At 37.7% G+C, this 18,068-nt stretch overlaps 3 protein-coding genes across 6 annotated transcripts in view; 2 read left to right on the forward strand and 1 right to left on the reverse strand.

Annotated features, from left to right (window-relative positions):
* The window catches only part of LOC143175069 (uncharacterized), a 15,711-nt gene extending 8,082 nt beyond the window's left edge, over positions 1 to 7,629 (forward strand). Inside the window, exons 2-3 of one of the 4 annotated variants that reach the window (XR_012999689.1) lie at positions 1,316 to 4,939; positions 5,980 to 7,629. Coding sequence is in view for 3 of the 4 variants with exons in the window: in XM_076372083.1 (XP_076228198.1) it covers positions 1,316 to 1,747 (432 nt within the window). In the remaining variant the exon portion in view is untranslated. Of the gene's footprint in view, positions 1 to 1,315 lie in introns of all 4 variants that reach the window. The other 3 variants (XM_076372084.1, XM_076372085.1, XM_076372083.1) reach the window with 3 other exon arrangements.
* LOC116430687 (uncharacterized) overlaps positions 1 to 11,893 on the forward strand; it is a 26,501-nt gene extending 14,608 nt beyond the window's left edge. The window contains exons 7-10 of the mRNA XM_076372079.1: positions 7,878 to 8,264; positions 8,885 to 9,106; positions 9,316 to 9,534; positions 9,711 to 11,893. Of these exons, the coding sequence (XP_076228194.1) occupies positions 7,878 to 8,264; positions 8,885 to 9,106; positions 9,316 to 9,534; positions 9,711 to 9,883 (1,001 nt within the window). The 3' untranslated portion in view covers positions 9,884 to 11,893. The remainder of the gene's footprint in view (positions 1 to 7,877; positions 8,265 to 8,884; positions 9,107 to 9,315; positions 9,535 to 9,710) is intronic.
* On the reverse strand, positions 10,216 to 17,425 carry LOC116430683 (uncharacterized). The gene is made up of 12 exons (XM_031985155.2): positions 17,293 to 17,425; positions 16,926 to 17,207; positions 16,225 to 16,468; positions 15,903 to 16,005; positions 15,174 to 15,331; positions 13,911 to 14,172; positions 13,588 to 13,792; positions 13,006 to 13,187; positions 12,584 to 12,797; positions 11,689 to 11,892; positions 11,023 to 11,259; positions 10,216 to 10,479 (listed from the first exon to the last, which is right to left on the reverse strand). Exons 2-12 carry the CDS (start codon positions 17,029 to 17,031, stop codon positions 10,298 to 10,300), a joined length of 2,097 nt encoding a protein of 698 aa, XP_031841015.1. The 5' UTR covers positions 17,032 to 17,207; positions 17,293 to 17,425; the 3' UTR covers positions 10,216 to 10,297.
* Positions 17,426 to 18,068: the final 643 nt, after the last annotated feature.

The following is an 18,068-nucleotide window of genomic DNA, read 5'->3' on the forward strand; positions in this document are numbered from 1 at the left end:
ATTTCATTTTTTATTGCAAACACAAGAGAAGCTTCCAATTGGCTTCTAATTTCGTCGGGCGATACAGAGTTCTGAATTCGCGAGGGTAATCGCCTTTTATCGTCCGCCAGTTTCATCCTCGAAATTTCCTTCTCTCCGTCGTTCCTCCGCTCGACGGCTTTCGCGGTGAAATTGCGGCGGCGAATTAACCGAGGAAATATTTAAATCGCCTAGCAAGTGGAACAGGTTTCAATAGAATGTCGCGTCGATTCGAAAAGTAGATAAAAACCGTCTGTGTCAGACACGCGGCGCGACCCGATAGGCGGATCTTTCCTTAATTAACGGCGCGCGGTTGTGGGTACGTGCGCGCGTATTCGAAGCATTGTTATTTGGGGGAAAACGTGTACACCCGTGAAAGTTCTGGCGCCGCGTTTCCCCGTAGATCGAAATGCGCGATTAGGCCGGCGGCGTGTGAACCGTGTGCAGCAGATTGAACCGTGATTCGATCCGATTGTGCGCGTGCTCGCCAATTATAATTACCCAAGAGTGTAAGGTTCCCTCCGCGCGTTGTACAGGCAAATTAAAGCTGGGGCCAAAGGTCTCGGGAATTGCCTGCGGAGCCATTCGGAACCACAGTCTAGCGAACGCGTTGACCTATTATGCGAATCATTCTAATACTTAAAATCACCGCTTCAAGAAAATTCGCGTGATAGAAGAATCTGGTGCGTCCAGCAAATGTATCAGGGTTTAACTACAATTTGAGAAATTCGAAGTTTCCCACTGGAAATATTCAACTTTCTATAATGGATATAGACGAGATTTGAAACTAATGAGAAAACACACGCGAACTAAGAGACAAAGAACTATGTCATACTATATTATATCAATATTCTATTATATCAAAGTATTGTATACATTGTATAGTAGTTCTATATTCCAAGTCCAAAGGGTTAAGGTATTCACTTTCTAACCACCGAAACTTCATTGATTTCTCTCGAAGGGTTAACACACTCGCTACCAGCGTCACATATTTGTCACGGTAATCCTATATTTTACATAACGAATGAAATTAATCCTACAGATATTTCTTTAGAAATTACAAACTACGACATTCCATTTAACAACTGACTCGTTTCAGTTTCATTCTTCTAATATTTTGTTTAGATTCATTGGACTGAAGATATTATAATCGAGGAGACCGTCACCGAAATACGCGCTGGTAGCGAACGTGTTAAGGATGATCGCTTCCTGCATGCCTCGTTTCGCAACACAGTCGATCCTATCGTTACCGCCGCGCAGCTACGTAACCATTAAAAGTGTCTTTTTCTTCTCGCAGAAGATTGAGGAGTATTCGTCGAAGTTGCAGGAGGAATACATAGTGAGCGACATCGACCCCGAGAGCATCACGTTCATAGACTGCAACGAGGAGACGAACGGCTCGGGGACCGGCTCGTTCAACGCCTCGTTGAGCGAGGATGCCGAGGAGTCGTCGTCGTCCAGCCTGAAGGCGATGAAGCTGTACCGCGGCTCGCTGCCGGACCAGAGCAGCCCCATCGGCGACCTGGACGAACCCGCACAGACGAACCTGGAGACAGAGCCGGCGGCCGAACGGAGGCGAACGAAAGAGGAGTTCACGAAGTTCGCGGAGAGCATCGCCGTGCAGCTAGCGGAGATCCCGGACTCGTACTCGAGGTCCGTCGCGAAGCTCAGGATCAACCAGATCCTGTTCGAGGCGGAGATCGGCGTGTACGCGCAAACGCGCCGCTAACGAGTGCGATTCAGGGACATTATGGCGGATGTACTGCTGGAAGAGGACGAGGAGGATTGGTGAAACGGGGAAGACGAGTCCATTGGAGCATGGATCGGATTAATACGTAGAATCCTGGTGGGAGATGATAAGTGTTCGAAGTTTCCGGGTGTAAGCCGCGTCCGTTACGAATGATTTACCGATATTTCGCTGGCACTGCAGCTGGCATCATCAGGGGATCGAGTTAGTTTCACACTGGTTGGCCGGAATCAGTGCTACCTATTTAAATGTATGCCTTGCTCGCCGTTGCGGATGAATGATCGCCAATCAGGCGTTTTTAATTGGTTAGCTGATCGATTACAGCACTGATTCTGGCTAACCGGTATCAGCGAGTCCTTCGACCCCTAATGATGCCAGTTGCGGCGAAGCGGAGCTTCAGGAGATCATTGCTAATGGACGCGACTTACACCGGAGAAATTTGAACACTTGTAGTGTTCTTGGATGGGACAGCTACGAACTCCTGGTGGCAGATATTTAGGTCTGGAGACTGTGGGAAGAATTGTTTGTTAGGGATGGAGATAGGGGATTGAGAGGGTCGTAGATGTTTGGCGTATATGCAGTGTTTCAACGATTCGTGTCGCTTGTTGGTGGTTTACTTGAGTAATGATGGAGTTTATGAGATTTTGTGATGTGACAGGGTTAAGGGGGATGATGAACTTGTGTATATACTGTAGAATGTTTTTTGTATAGAGTTTTAAGTGGCTCTTGTTTTGGAATGTAATCCAGTGTATTTTTAGAGGAATTGGTTGTTGATTAAGTTCAAGATTAAACGGATAATTGTATTACTATTTTGTATGATTGTTGGGGTGAGCTGAAAATCAACTTCAAGCGACGACGACCGTTTGGATTATTGATACGCCAATTATATTTTTCATTTGTAACACCTTCAATGAATGATTCTTACCGCAGTCTCGTAGATCCGTGGAATCGAATATTTTCCGCCAGTGGCGTTACCATGCGCGGACGATGGACTCGATGATGACCAACATTGACGTTGAAACGGAATAACTCTTGGAATGGGAGAACCGATCCGTTCCAACCAGATCGAATATGTAATATTATTAGCGACGCCGTCAGTTGGGCACGAGTACGTGTTGTAATATTATGATAAAAAAAAGAGGAATAAAATCTGTAATAGTGTTGGTTGCGTTGTAAAGCGCAGCCATTTTAATAGCACTTCCAATTTTAGACTATAGTTGAGTTTAAATTTGAAGTTTATCGAGAAGCGACAGCATGATTTGTTTCCTTAATGCTCACTAGTTGTTATGAACAAAAAAAAAAGAAGGAAGAGGAAGAAGAAGATGAAGTTAACAATTGTAGAAACATATTATAAACTCTCGATTTAAACGTACAATTATTTTCGATTTCCGTATTGGAACGAAGAATAATATTCTAAACGCGTTAACACGTTGACCGCCGAAACTCTTCGTTATTGGTACTCCAATGATTTTCTTTAACATTAAACGTTACGAATATTCACGACTTCGTAATTGCCATTGAAACATACATCTCGCTGTTGAATTCAATTGTAAGTTACCGTTGTGTTCGTTGTGATTTAACTGTGTTCACGATATTTACGATTGTTTCTTCTCGCGCGAACGAGAGGCGACGGTCGACGTGTTGATTAATCATAAAATTCGATAGGAAGCTCGAAATCGATGAACGATAATCACGAACGATGGTTAAAGATTTGAGATTTTAGACGGAGAGGGGTGAAACGAATTTATTGAAATTTGTCCTTCCTCGAGGGGCGTGACTTCAATGCATACGTAGTAAACATTGTACGATAAAGAGCACGCGATGGTTACGAGATTAATGTAGTGCGTTTACCGCTCATTACGGGATAAGAGAACTGTTTATACTTAATAGTTATATTTTTTTGATAATTGTACACGATTCGATCCTTTTTTCCTGGGAGTGTGTCGTTTAAGGGCCCGGGAACAAAATTCTCAAACCTCCGTGAAACGAACGAGTGTATTCTACCTTTAAGGTGTACTATTGCGAAATCAAAACCGTTAGGGACTTAACAAAGGAAAAGGGCGGGGTAAAGGTCATTCTCGAAACGGCGTTTCTCGTTATGTGCATTTCCCGTGAAAGCGCGTGAGCTTCTCAACCGTGCGAGAAATTTATTCGAAGTATTGGAAAACAACGCGGTATTGATTTACATCGATTCGCTTTTAAAAATAAATATATTCCATGGGCATTTCGAGACCATTTTCGACATTGTCAAGTAAACAGCGAATGTTTAATATGAACATTCAATGATATTCTATTTTAACAAGTTTCTGTCATTTTTAATTCGGTAGAAGATTCAATGAAGCAAAGATATCTTTGTTTCACCGTTAGTCTTGCAATTTTTTCTATAAAACTCTGTATTTTAAACTGTTTAAGCATAACCTTTTGGTTCATAAACAAATACCAAATTTTATGCATTTATTTATAACGTATATAAATTCTCTGTTTGAATTATTAGAGTAATGAAAAATATCTCTTGATTTTTTAATATAGTGAAAAAAAGAGTTTTAATTGTAATTTCGCTTGAACTCGCGAATGCGTTGAAAGGTATCAGAAGCGGTCGAAGATGCACGTAACGATTATAAGCCTCGATTCACGGGAGAGATTGTATTTTAAATGCTGTTTCCCGTGATCTTGTCTGTCCGCCGCGATGACGCTAATCGAATATTTTTTAAGCGATTTGTTGTCGGTACTTCCGTACAATCGTTCGAACGAAGTGTTACTCATATTCGACTGGACGGTAGTGGATATGTGATTTTAAATGTAAAATACGCGGCGTGCCGGTGTCCTTCGACGAAATAATTTACGATACAGCGGTGAACATTGTTCAAAGCTACTGTCCAATAGAATGTGACGAAAGTCCGGCGTTTAACCAGTTAACTGCGGAATTTACCGTGAAAAATGTCTCGCGCGGCGTGTAATAAAATCAACCAACGACAATGAAAATCATACGAACACAGAACAAATGCACTTGTGTGTATATTAATATCAAAACTACTGAGCGTTTAACACGACTAATGTGTAATCCGTATAAAAATTGTAGTAACACATTGTTCTCGGTTTCTGTATACATTCATTACAGTATCGAAGAGAAATTATTTATCGTTCAAATCATCTCGGATACTGAACAGTTTCAAGGTATCGACAATGAAATTAATACCGGCCATTTTAACGAGTGCAGTAGTTCCAATGTTAAAATAAGAAACTAAAGCAACACGAACCAGAAGTGCGTACACGTTTATTTGAAGAAAGAAATGCTTCATTGTCGAAGTAATTAGTGTTATTTCAACGCGAAGGGTGTACTCGTCGAGCACAGTTAACTGGTTAATTGGCGAGTTACGATTAGACTGCGGATTCGACCGTGGCGTACGAAGTCGCGTGAAATGCTGACGAAATATTTTTAAATCCGGACCAATACTGCTTGTCTCGTTATTTCAATATTTTTTTTATTTCCAACGTTTTTGTTCCCCTTTTTTCGTTTATATCCACGATCTCGGTTTATACAGAATACTGAAATAGAGGGAAATAACGATTTACATAAGCATCCGCAGTTTAAGTTTAATTATGATATCATGTCGTCCCAGAAAGTGTTGCGTATTTTGAAAGTTTAGTTTGTTAAGTCTCGAGTAGGATAAAGCGATCGCAGTCGTTGAAATGTATTCCATTAAGACTCGGCTGCGGATGTTTATGCAAATGCGGATCTTTATGGGCTAATTTAACGAAGTTGTTATTAAACAGAAACCCATTGACTCTATCAGACTGAGAACGACATAAAAATCTCGTGAAACTCGATGAAAACGTTTAGTATATTGTTTTTTAATCTCTTCAGGGCTGCATTTTATTCGGCTCGTTAAGAATATTACGTCGCCTCATTATTTTACTGTTGAAATTGAATTTTAGCTTATCGTCCTTTCGAGATATACACAGCGAACGCATGAAACTTCGCAGTCTAATCGTTCCGTTAAAAATTTCATTCTTCCGTTAGCGCTTTGACTGGCAAGTAGACACTTGATACGCTACATCGCCAAGAAAATGGAAGTTTAACGCTAGAACTACCGAGAATTTTATACGATCAATCTGTGATCCTCACGAACATCGTAACAATCAATTTTTTCCTGTATTCTTTACAGTGTTCAAGTATTTATTGTTAGTACTATCTATTTTTCAAATCATTTCAGACATTCGATACTTCTGAGATACCAATAATTCCAGAACGAGGAGACTGATACCCGCCATTTTGACGGGCACGCTATGTCGGACATTCGTTACTTTCGAAATACCGATAATCGCAAAACAAGGAAAGTAGTATCCATCCTTCCGACAGGTACGGTAGTTCTAGCGTGAAGATTCCGTGACGAATTCGTACGACTTGACGGTCAAAGTGATAGTGGAATAACAATGACGCGACACGAAGGATAGAAATGTCGAGCAATATTTTCTGGGTCACCGAATAGTTGATAAGCAACTTTCGTTGGTATTGTTTCAGGGCTTTAAACAGTAGACGTAGTAAGCTGTATAAATAGCGAACTATTTTTTATCGGAAGAAGTAAAAGAGCAAGTCCCTCCGCAAGGAAGACAAAGAAAGAGCGTCTCCTTAGAAAATTCGTGGTCCGTTTCGTTCTTCGGCGAAAGACTGTATCGTGTTCCGTGTCATGAGCGTTTTAGGTCTTCCCTTAACATAATTACGTAGCGCGTACGCATGATTTATCAATCTCCGGTGCATGTCTTTATGATGTTACTCATCGTTGTTCCTGATTATGCGATAGTTTTATATTTTTCTATTAACGACGATCCGTTTCGGAGGTCCCCGTTCGCGGTTATCCAACGGCTGCGGATATTCATGCATATATTCTATGAAACGATTATCTAAACGCGAGATAAAGAATGCTCGGAAACAGCTAAACGTTGCGACAGTTTTTCCTTGTAGAATTTTACGGTCTGAGTGGCACGGGTCTTCACGAAAATCGGAAAGTGCCAATTTTCGCGTAAAAGAATTCTACATGGCGCGATCGATTCTGTTTCTAAGCAAGCAACAATAAAAATTGATTATTGAAAGATAAATGAAAATGAACGATTAAAGGGAAAAGGAAACACTCCAGGATTTGACAATTTTTCTGTTAACAATAAATATCAACGCATAAATATCCGTGGTCCGATTATCGAATGTAAGGTGTATTACTTTAAACATTACTCTCCTTTAAAATACTCGATCCCTCTAGTTTACTTTTCATTTCCATTAAACGAAATTGGTCCGTGGACCGACATCCGTACGATTCTTTTCACCGAATCTAATATTCGTTTCCTTTCGGATCCCCGTAACGTTAAACGAACGCGAGGAAACAAAGCGTTCGAATGGAGAACTGGGTAATATATTTTCCTTTGTTGCTCGTGTGCGAATAGAATGCAGGAAACGTGTACTTTATGCATGAACGTAATGGAATATGCGAAACCGTCGTACATTATTTTCGTATGGACGTGACGAGTATGGGTACTGTACACTTTATTTCCGAACTTTCGCCGTTATCTGGGAACCGAGCGTTCCCCGGCGACACGAGAATCAAAATACCGCGCGCGCGTTTCGGTTGTTCGAACGACGAGCGTTTTCATTCGGACAAGTCGAATTTGGTTCACGGAGCGGCTCCGAGGACGATAACTTTTATTTAAATCTTGCGCGATCCCGAGGATCGGAGCCGACAAAATTACGGCGCGGCCGTCGTGAACGCTGACAATTAAGAGACACGATGAAACCAAAAATAAACGTAATGGAAGAAAATGGAACTATGTTATAATAAAGTAATAAATAACTTCTTTTCGTCTGAAATTCTTTTCCATTCAAGATATCACACGAATTACACGCATTCGTCTGTGTACTCCTTTGAAAATTTTACGAACTTCTTGTTCGTTACAAGTACTTCCGTTGTTTTTACGGTAATCCTTTGTTATTTATTCGTTTCTGATGTATCGCTGCAGGCGATAATGTCCTCTTGTACAAGGGAGGTGTATAGTTGTACAAAAACTGATTTGAATTATTTTTAACGTGGAATATATTTTATTGATTGAATCATTGAAATTACAGGCGAGCGATTCGACGTGACCGTCGAAGCGAACCAATCTTCTGGAAAGTATCCGATCGAAATAAAAGGTCTTCAGGATTGCCGAGACCTTCGGCAAGTGGCTCACGTTCTTTATAATGAGGTGGAACTGCAAGCGGCGGAAATAAAGGACGGGGGACCATTGGAAATCGATGACGATGAAATTGCAAAAACTGGTTACGATTGCGACGAAGAGGGGAACGTCATTTGCGCGTTGGACTTGAAAGGGCCAACGGGGACGATGTCCGACAATGAAGTGTACAACGTTATCTACATTCCGTTCGATGTTAATGATTATCTATCCATTACGGACGAAATGTCTGATAACAGATACATCGTTTACGGTTGCTCGTATTATCCCAGTTATCTGAGTAAGCATGTGTGCATTAATTTTTCATTCTGCTGTGTGTCAGGAAGAGATGGACCACTTTGTTCTTAGAAAAACTGTTACGTCATGAATATCATTAATGTCTAACTATATTATCTATGTTTACATTATATATTATATTATATTATATTATATTATATTATATTATAATATATTGTATTATATTATAATAGACATTAATATATGATATATAATCTAATATATAATATTAATTATATGTTAGATTATATATCTAACTATACACGGAAGTAAATGCATATAGAAGAACAATTAAAAACAGTTGGAAATATAGATACTTGATAATTTAAATAATCGGGCCATCTCACCTGGAATTATCTCATTAGATTTTGCTTCAATTGAACTCATTAAAATTACTAATGTGCAAAATTGATAAAGCAACTGGTTTCTTTCGTTTTTATAATAGTTTCTCTAAGTTGGAAGGTTTAGTAATATTCGTTTGGCGTAAATTAGACGTAAATTGTTTGATATCTTTATTGGCTATAATCATTTTAATTGGAGCTTGTGGAAGATACTCAGCTAATCTAAGAGATACTGAAATAGATGCTAATGTATTACAAAGTTATATTTTTCTACTAATTGCAGGTAAAAAACAAGGTGAAGCGAAGATCGCGCAGATTAACGGCATGACGTTCAAATACCCTTCCTCCCCGCTGTTATCGCAACTGGAAAACGTGCAGAAAGAATCAATTTGCTCCCTCGAAGAAGGCTCGAAGCAGTGCATCGACACACCATTGTTCTGCGAATGCACTCAGATAATCGAGGTTTCTGCCCAGAAATATATTGAAATCGTATTGATAGACCAAGGTATATTCTATGCTTCCAAATAATTGTTTGCACAATTTCGACATCTTTGAAAATATTGATTTCAATTTTAGAGTATGTGGAAGACTTTGCATCAAGATAATCTTTCTATATGTATATTCATTACACGCTGTATGATACAAATGTTATAATCATTAAGAATTAAACTGAAGATAATAAAAGTGAAAAATAATAATTGTTCTTTTATTTAGGTTTCGGTGGGAACGCTTCTCACGTTTTTCATATGCACGGTTACAACGCGAGCATTGTAGGAAGAGGCAACTTCAAAGAGCCAATCACCAGAGAAGAAATTATGGAGTTATACTATGACGGAAAGTTACCCCGTAATTTAGTGGATCCACCACAAAAGGATACTTTCGTTGTACCCAATAAGGGTTACGTTATACTTCGTGTCTTTACTGACAATTTGGGTAAGAGTTTCACTGTACATTTTTACTGTACAAAAAATGATTTAATTAACAATAACTCAGTACCAGTAAATGATACGTTACATAAAGATAATATTTATATATTGATATATCTACATAGTTTGCAATCATTTTCTGATATAAATATGCTGTTTTCTTAGATAGATTATTATTTTCAGGGTACTGGTTATGGGAATCACGTAGCACAGCGATTTCCCCTCAAACATTTGGACCTGGTATGCAATTTGTATTAAAAGTGGGAAGCGACGAGAGTTTCTCAATTGTTCCTTTAGATTTTCCAACTTGTGGAAATAACAAACCACCAGACTTAGTATTCGAAACTGAAATGTAAGTCACCAATTATAATGAAACCTCACGCTATTGTACATTATTTACAGATTTATAATAGTAAACTTTTGCTTTACGCTTCAAACTTCATTTTATTATCGTGTATCGTGAAAATCTCGAAAAGCGAAGTGAATCAATTATATTTGAAATTATATCTACTCGATATGTACATAACACACATACTTCCTACATTCTATTTAAGGAAGCAATAGCGTTAGATATCGATACTTTTTATTATCAAATTGTTTTCCCGTAACTATATACATATACTGTTCATCTTTGGTAGTCGACCTGTTCAATTCGTGTTTAGAATGTATAAATTGAAATGTACCAAAATGAAAAATATATATTACATATTTATTTTCATAATAATTAATATATATTACATTGATTATTCTGGACAAAGAATGTGCAGGCATCAGTTGTTCGGAAAACTGAAGCCGTAAAAGTCCTGCAAAGTTTGCAACGGCGGTTTCCAGTTACTGCACGTAGGGAACTCTGGCGGTATCGGGGGTAAATCACTGTGGTCTCCTACTTGAATAACTAATTCCATACCAGTGGCATGATGCCACGAGAAATGACAATGAATTAACCAATATCCTGCAAAAGAAAAACAGATCAATTGTTAATTTGCCTGTTTGGTCGATCACACAGTAACTATACAATTCACGAGTGCATAAACAGAGGCTTCAGAACAGAAGAAAATTTCACAACTTCACGGTTGTCTGTACACTTTTACTGTTTTAAACAAATATTCAAAAGTTCAAATTACCGATATACAACCATTATTAATCCCTTGTATTATTTACTTTCGCTGAGCTCGTGTAGCATTTTACTACAATTTGGAAGAAAAGCAACAAAATTTTGCATTCTACTTCAAGCAATTATTTCATTTGAAGATAATACTGTAATAACAAAATAGCTTATTGCTTTGATACATAAGGAATGAACAACATTGAGTTTTGTTAAATTAATCTAAAAATCTTCATTATGAGTCTCACTTGTCATTGTATAGCAAGGGGTTAACACCGTTTTGTATATTTTCTGTACATATATTTATATATCACACTAAGAATTATCGAATAATAAAAATAAGTATAAGATACTTTTATTCGAATATGATAGAATTCACGTATAGTTTACCTGGATTATTAGCTCTGAAGCGTATAATTGCATATCCACCCCTAGGGATTTTAACAGTGTCTTTGCCAGGCGGATTCTTGTATTCTCCCCGTTGAAGACGTTTCGTGTGTTCACTCAATATTGTATTGACATCCATCGCGGTGATGTTAGTAGTGCCCGTAACAATGCTTTGAATGGACAACACGCTGAACTCGTAACCATGTAAATGGAACGGATGGTCTAAGCCGTCCAATGGATCTGAAATATAATCCACGATTAAAAATCTTAATTGTTAATTTATGTCTTCTGACGCATCTTTCTCTGTGTAATGTAATTATAAGATTTAACACATTGTTGACCGGTCACGGGTTAACTCGTGTTCGCACTTGCATTAGCTATTTCAATTTTTGAAACACAGAGCAATATAGAACATCGCAAAAGCAAAATATTCAAAATTATATTTCAATTCATTATATGTAAATAAAGTATACTGTAGTTCATTTGGATTGTTTCACTCTCATATTTAATTACGAAATAACCGGTGACATGAGATAGCATGGAATTGCCGGTCAACAGTGTGTTAATTTCTTAATGTAAGCGTTCAAATTAATATGTTATTGACTAGAGTGACCAAGAACCAGCAACGAATGGAAAAAAGAAATAATTCCTTAGAAGAAGATTACTTACTGGAGTCGTATATTAAAATTTCAGCTACAGCACCGCGGTTTACGCGGAGTACTTGAGTACAAGTGCAAGGCTGGGTGCAAGTATTAGGTGCATTCTGCCTGCAAATTGTTTCGTAACTCCGGCTGTCCGTCAGCAACGGCGAGGCCGGAGTCTCGTACGTGATGTTGTTGAACGTTGAAATTAACTGAGACCTATCGTTCACATCTGACAAAGAGAAAAACACGTTAACGAATTTTGATCTGTTTCTATTAAGTATGTGTGCAAATGAACGTTGTAATTTAACCCTTTGCACTCTGGAGGTGACTCTCAGTCACCACTCGATTGGTGCATCAAAATTGTAAAATTTCGTATTTACATTAAATGTGGAAATAAAATACCATTGTTCCCCATATTTTGTGAATAGATTCCTCGTTAAGTTAGTTAAAAAATAAATTGAATATTTCTAGTAACAAATTTTTGGAGTGCAAATGGTTAATATAAGTTTGATGTTTAATATTGAACTTGGTATAATACATCACTACGTGAAATATAATAAAATACTCTCGCCCCTTAATTTATCGATTAAATTAGTTACATCAGTAGCAACAAACGTCGTCTATATTTTATCGAAGTGTTGAATGTTTCTAACAGAAAACTTTCGAATGCAAAGGGTTAACACGTTGAACACATTAAACCAAGTCGAATTACTATAACTCACTCAATCGAACGATGATTATTATTTGAAAACGCGTTCATATTAGAAACAATGCAGCCTGAAACTACGTTTAGCAAGATAACCGTACAACGATGATAACGCGACAAGAGAAACGTAAAAGCAACAGTGCTGCGAACTTAATGTACAATAAAAAAGAGAAGAAACGTATACAGGACAGATAAAAACGAAGAAATCAGGTACCAAAGAAAGCTCGGTATGTAGGGCCCGAGTTGAAGAGCAGTCTGTTGCCGTATTGAGTGTAATTGAAGAACCAGAAGTTCATCACGTGCCGTACATCTGGAACGACTTTCAGGAGGTCCGGGTCAACTTCCTTCACGCTTTCTAATTGATTCGCACAAACCACTGTCTTTGTGTCCTTTGTGTTGCATTTACTTGCATCCAGCGAGTTGTATACCTGATCGATACACAAATGTCAAATGTAAATGGAATGTTCTTTTCATTATTTCTCATCGTCTGTACGTTTAACGTTTACACCAGCTTCTCTTTGACAATCACGTAAACTTCCGTAAAATTACTGTCACGTTGAAGGAGAGTGACGCTGGGAAATTTGAATATCTACGAGCAAATGTAGTGCAGGTATTAAGGAAAGTATTATTACTTACAACACCGGAAACAACATAATCGTAGCTCGGTTGTGGCGTCGACGGGGTCGCCGGAGCACCTTCGTATTGCAAAATGGCGAATTGTTGAACTTTTTTGTCGGCACATTCGTTGAGACCGCGCACTTGTATCCAATATGAATCCACCTTTTGATTAGTCTCTATTATCACGTCCGCGCGTTCACCTGTCACATGAACGTATTAATATTATTTTTATAAACAACTGTAAACTATATAAATATAATTGATGTGTACTTTCCTACGACTGTAATTTGACATAAAAATATAATACCAACACAATATGGACACCGAAAATGTAACACCAGTACCGAGCATCTATTAGGGTTGATATGTAATTCTTATGAAGATTGTAACAACACACTTTTCCTCGATTTCTTCTGATATTCGTTATTAATATTTAAATAAAACTATACATTCCCAAAACCGTTTCGGTGTTGAATACTTTCAAGATATCAATAATTGCAAGATAAGGAAACTAAAACCCGTCGTTCTGACGAGTACGGTAGCTCTAGCGTTAAAGAAAGTTGAATAGTTATTTATTTATTTGTTTATTTATTTATTTACCTGTCGAGAGGACAAGACTGTCCACTACTTTAGGCTTCACGTTCGCGCCGTCTTGAGCGATGAGGGTACTCCTGTGTTCGTGGATGATCAGTTCGGACGGACAGACAGTGCTGAACGAGTTAATTATTCGAATTCTGTATCTTAGCTTTGGCTTCACCGGGAACACTGTCAATTTTGCATTGGTAGTCTTTTTGGTTTCTGGATCCTAAACACGGACACGTTACTCCGATCATTCTTGTTACATGAAATTCTACAGTTTCTTCTGTTCTAATTCTACAGAATTCCGCTGAATTCTTTAATTACATGACAATCTCGTGTCTCACCGTCCAATTTCCTCTTCCGTTTATAAGAATGTTCTGAGCAGCTTGCCCGAGATCCTTCCTGTAGAAACCCGGGAAACGTTCCAAGGATAAATGGTGCATCCAGTCGGATAAGAATATAACGGTATCGTCGACGTCGTACAAATCTGCGTGTGGATCGTCGGGATCTCTTATAATCAGTGGCCCCTCTTGCCCGTCCATCATGTACATCATCACATGCGAATGATAAAAGTGCGTGCCCGCATTTCCCGCGTTGAAATCGTACCTGAACACGAGAATTCATTTCCTGTCACTGTCAACGCTAAACGTGCCGCGGTCAAACGACTGATTTTTCGAAATTCGGTCGAAAATTCTGCATTTTCTTTTGTCCTTTCACCTTTACATCGATTCTTATATTGCCCGATTAACCCTTTGCACCCGAGTGGTAACTCTCAGTCGCCATTTTATTTGATATAATGAAGTCACAAAGTGTTATGTATAATATTAAGTTTTGTATAATGCATCAATATGTGGAATATTTTTATGAAATAGCTTTGTTTATGAAAATATCGTCGTCTATGTCTCGTTGGAAATCGTCGCATGTTTCTAGTGAAAAGCTTCCGAGTGCAAAGGGTTAATCATTTCTTTTTTAACTTCCGCCTTTCCTTCTGTTTCCGTGTTCGCTACGAAAAGTTTATCGTTTAATTTCGTCACTTTTATTTTATAACCAGGTATTTTAGCGTTAAAAAGTCGAGATCGGTTCCAGCTATACAATTAGATATTTTTAACGATGACCTCTACCTTCTGCACGCGACGATCTCTGTTTAACAAACATCTTCCCTTGTATCGATAAATAATCAGTGAATAAGAGGAAAAGGATAGTAGTAACAAAATTTTTAATAATAATTGTAAATTTAATGTTCGCGAAGAAAGGAAATATTTTCTATAGAAATGAGATTAGAAAGAAGAATGTGACTACTTACAAGACAATTTGTCACATGTTTTGCACAAATTACTATGCGTATAAAACATTTGCATAATTTACTGTTGCGACCGGCTAAAGCTCGATGCTTCTACTTATGATAACATAACAAACGTTGTAATTAAACTTTCAAGCGAACGATACAAACGAACGAAGAAAAATGTTTTGTTGAACGATGTTCAATAAAATTTTAAATCTGGTTCGCGATACGCTCGGCGTTGATTTTATCAATTATTGCTGTCATTTTGCGTTTTTTATTTTCGCTTTTGTTTTTGAAGAAAAGTACAGTATAAAAGAATTATTACCTGAAAGTCGACGATGAGGGTATCGGGCACTGTGTGACGTATGGAACGCCATCGTAATATTGGTAGCCATTTTGGAATAGTCCGTGCCAGTGCATGGTCACTTCGGTGCCCGATGCAGCATTCGTTATATCTACTACGATCTGATCGTTCTGACACACCTGTATAATTATTAGAAAACAGTCTTTCAGAATTTAGAACTCTATAACATTAGGGTATCTTCTGCGTCAACACCGTTATGTACTTTGAAGCCATTTTCTTTTTTTCACCGATTAACACGTTCACTGCCACGACTTTTTGTCACCGATGACCGAAGCTTCCAAATTGCTGAACAACAATTACAATAAAGAACTTGATTTTAAATCGAAATATTTAGTAACATAAGTAGCTAGATCATAGCGTAATATGACTACTGTAATACTAGATCGTTAATCATTACTTTCAATATTATTTGCCTTTGTTACTCAAGAATAAGTGTCACTATTCAAAACGCTAGAAAGTCTCGTCAACTCGATACCCAAAATAATACTATTTCTTTTTAACAATTTTCCTTAAGTGTTTCATTTGAATATATATTACATTAGGGGCGTACATATATTAGGCGCGTCTATCGCAAAGTGTATGCTCGTCATTAGTTGATTTCACTGCACACGGGAGATTTTTAAAAACTGCCACGGTTAACTGGTAAAATATGAAGAACGTTGTTTTATTTATAACAACGGATTTAATTACCTCGATAGCTGGTCCTGGAAATTGCCGGTTGATCGACGTCATCGTCTTTTCAACCCCATCGGCCCATATGCATTCTTTCCATTGTTCCTTTTTATCGCAAGCACTGGGAAACGGTGATCATTGAGATTTAACTATCACCATTTGTTTCGCGTCGAAGAATAAAAGTAAATCTTCCGTATTTTCACAAACCGAATATTTTTATTCTAAGAATTTAACGCGCACGCTAGATGAGAATGGAAGTATATCTTTAACCGATATTGAAATCACACGTCGAATGATGAACTTTATTGTCTTCGTTGAAGTAGAGATTGTGTATACGTACGGTCCTAGTACTGTGTAGAACTCAATGAAGAACTTGTAGTAACAAATTTTGGGCTCTTCGCCTAGAACACACTCCCGTTTGCATTCTTCTGGTGTTGACAGTAGGGACGACTCGTTGAACGACGACGACGACGACGACGATGGCCATGCCCATGACGATGACGATGACGATGATGACGCTGACGCTGATGACGCTGACGCTGATGCTGACGCTGACGACCACGATGATGAATATGAATTGCCCTCTAGATGTAAATTACAAGATATATTGGAAACGAGAAGCTTCAATTTTCAAATATTCAAGTGGTTTTCCATTCGTGTAGCATTTTTTAACAAATTTCTTTTTTTATTCAAAGCGTCTCATGGAGAACATGTAATTTCAGATATTTAACTGCTGGAGAACCCTTCATTTAAAATCTCGGAGAACCATTTTCGGTAAATTTGCTACGTAGGCTGATGAATAGTCAGAATTATTTCCCTTTGGTTTTTAATTAGTTCATTGAATATTACTTTTATAGTAGAAAAAGTTTCTATAAAAAGATGAGAAAAGGGAAGACTTGTGATATACACCGTTTGAAAACCGAACGGGCCCGATTCAATGTTGAAACTATGTGATTTTTAGTCCACCGAGTGTTCAAAGCAGTTTAGGAAATTACAAATTTCAAGCTATGGACTTTCGTACATTGTTAAATCTGTACTTACGACAGTGCGTTAATTTTAAACTGGTTGAAACTATCACGAGCAATACGAAAAGCTTCCACGGATTAAGAAAATGGCCGCTAAGGGCGGCAGGCTGCAGTGACGCCATGTTTACGGTCCGGATCTCGAGACTCGGCTTCCTTTACTCATTTATATGATGCGACGAAATAGAATGTTCAGTTTTTACCTCATCGACGGCCTCAAATTTATGGAAAAACGACGGTCCGTTTAATTGTGCATTGTTATCGGTTCGTGCTTCCGGTTATCAGTTACTTTTTAATAATGCTGTAAAAGGTGCCTATTATTTGAAGCGTCCCAACGACATTAGACAAATTGCGCGATGTCAAAAACATCGCATGACGATACGAACTTATGCTGTAATTACGATGCAGTTAAATAAAAAAGCGTTCTCTTATTCGAAAAAACATATTATTCAGCTCGCGCTATTCACTTCACTTTGATCGTTGTGAATGATTTGAAGGATATATTACACACTTCGAAGCGAACTTTATATTCACATAGTTCTGAAATCGTATCGTTTTGCATCAATTTTAATATTCACGTTTTCGTCTAACGATAATTTGTAATTTTATGGTAAATAGATTCCAGTCTACCATATTATCAATAATCGTCAAGCTGTCGAAATTATCCAAACACTTCCTGGAAATATTGACTTTTTACTGATAAATAGACCTTCGTGGTCTAATTGTTTCCGAGAAATATATACTCTGTAAAAACAATAGAAAATACGAAGTTGGATGTTATGAACGTAAATTAATTTAATAAATAATATTTGAACCAATACTTTTGATATCCGTGTAAGGATTATATCGGTCGTTGACGTGAGAACAATAAATGTTTGGAAAATTACCAGTGCATTAACCAACAACGTAATATCATTAAAAAATGTATTTCTTTTACGCAACGTAAGATTATGGATAACAACGACTATAATTAGATGGTTTCTAAATTTGTTTTAACAAACATTCAGTCACGACTACCATTGTATATCACAGTTTATTATATTCTGATATAATAATCTATGAAACAATTTCTTATTTACGAAATCGCTATATTTTAATCAAATTTTATACTTTACGTTTAGGAAAAATATACACATATTTGTTATCTGTTTTTTAACATAAA

This window comes from Nomia melanderi, chromosome 11 (genome assembly GCF_051020985.1).
Source record: "Nomia melanderi isolate GNS246 chromosome 11, iyNomMela1, whole genome shotgun sequence".
Lineage (NCBI taxonomy): Eukaryota > Metazoa > Arthropoda > Insecta > Hymenoptera > Halictidae > Nomia > Nomia melanderi.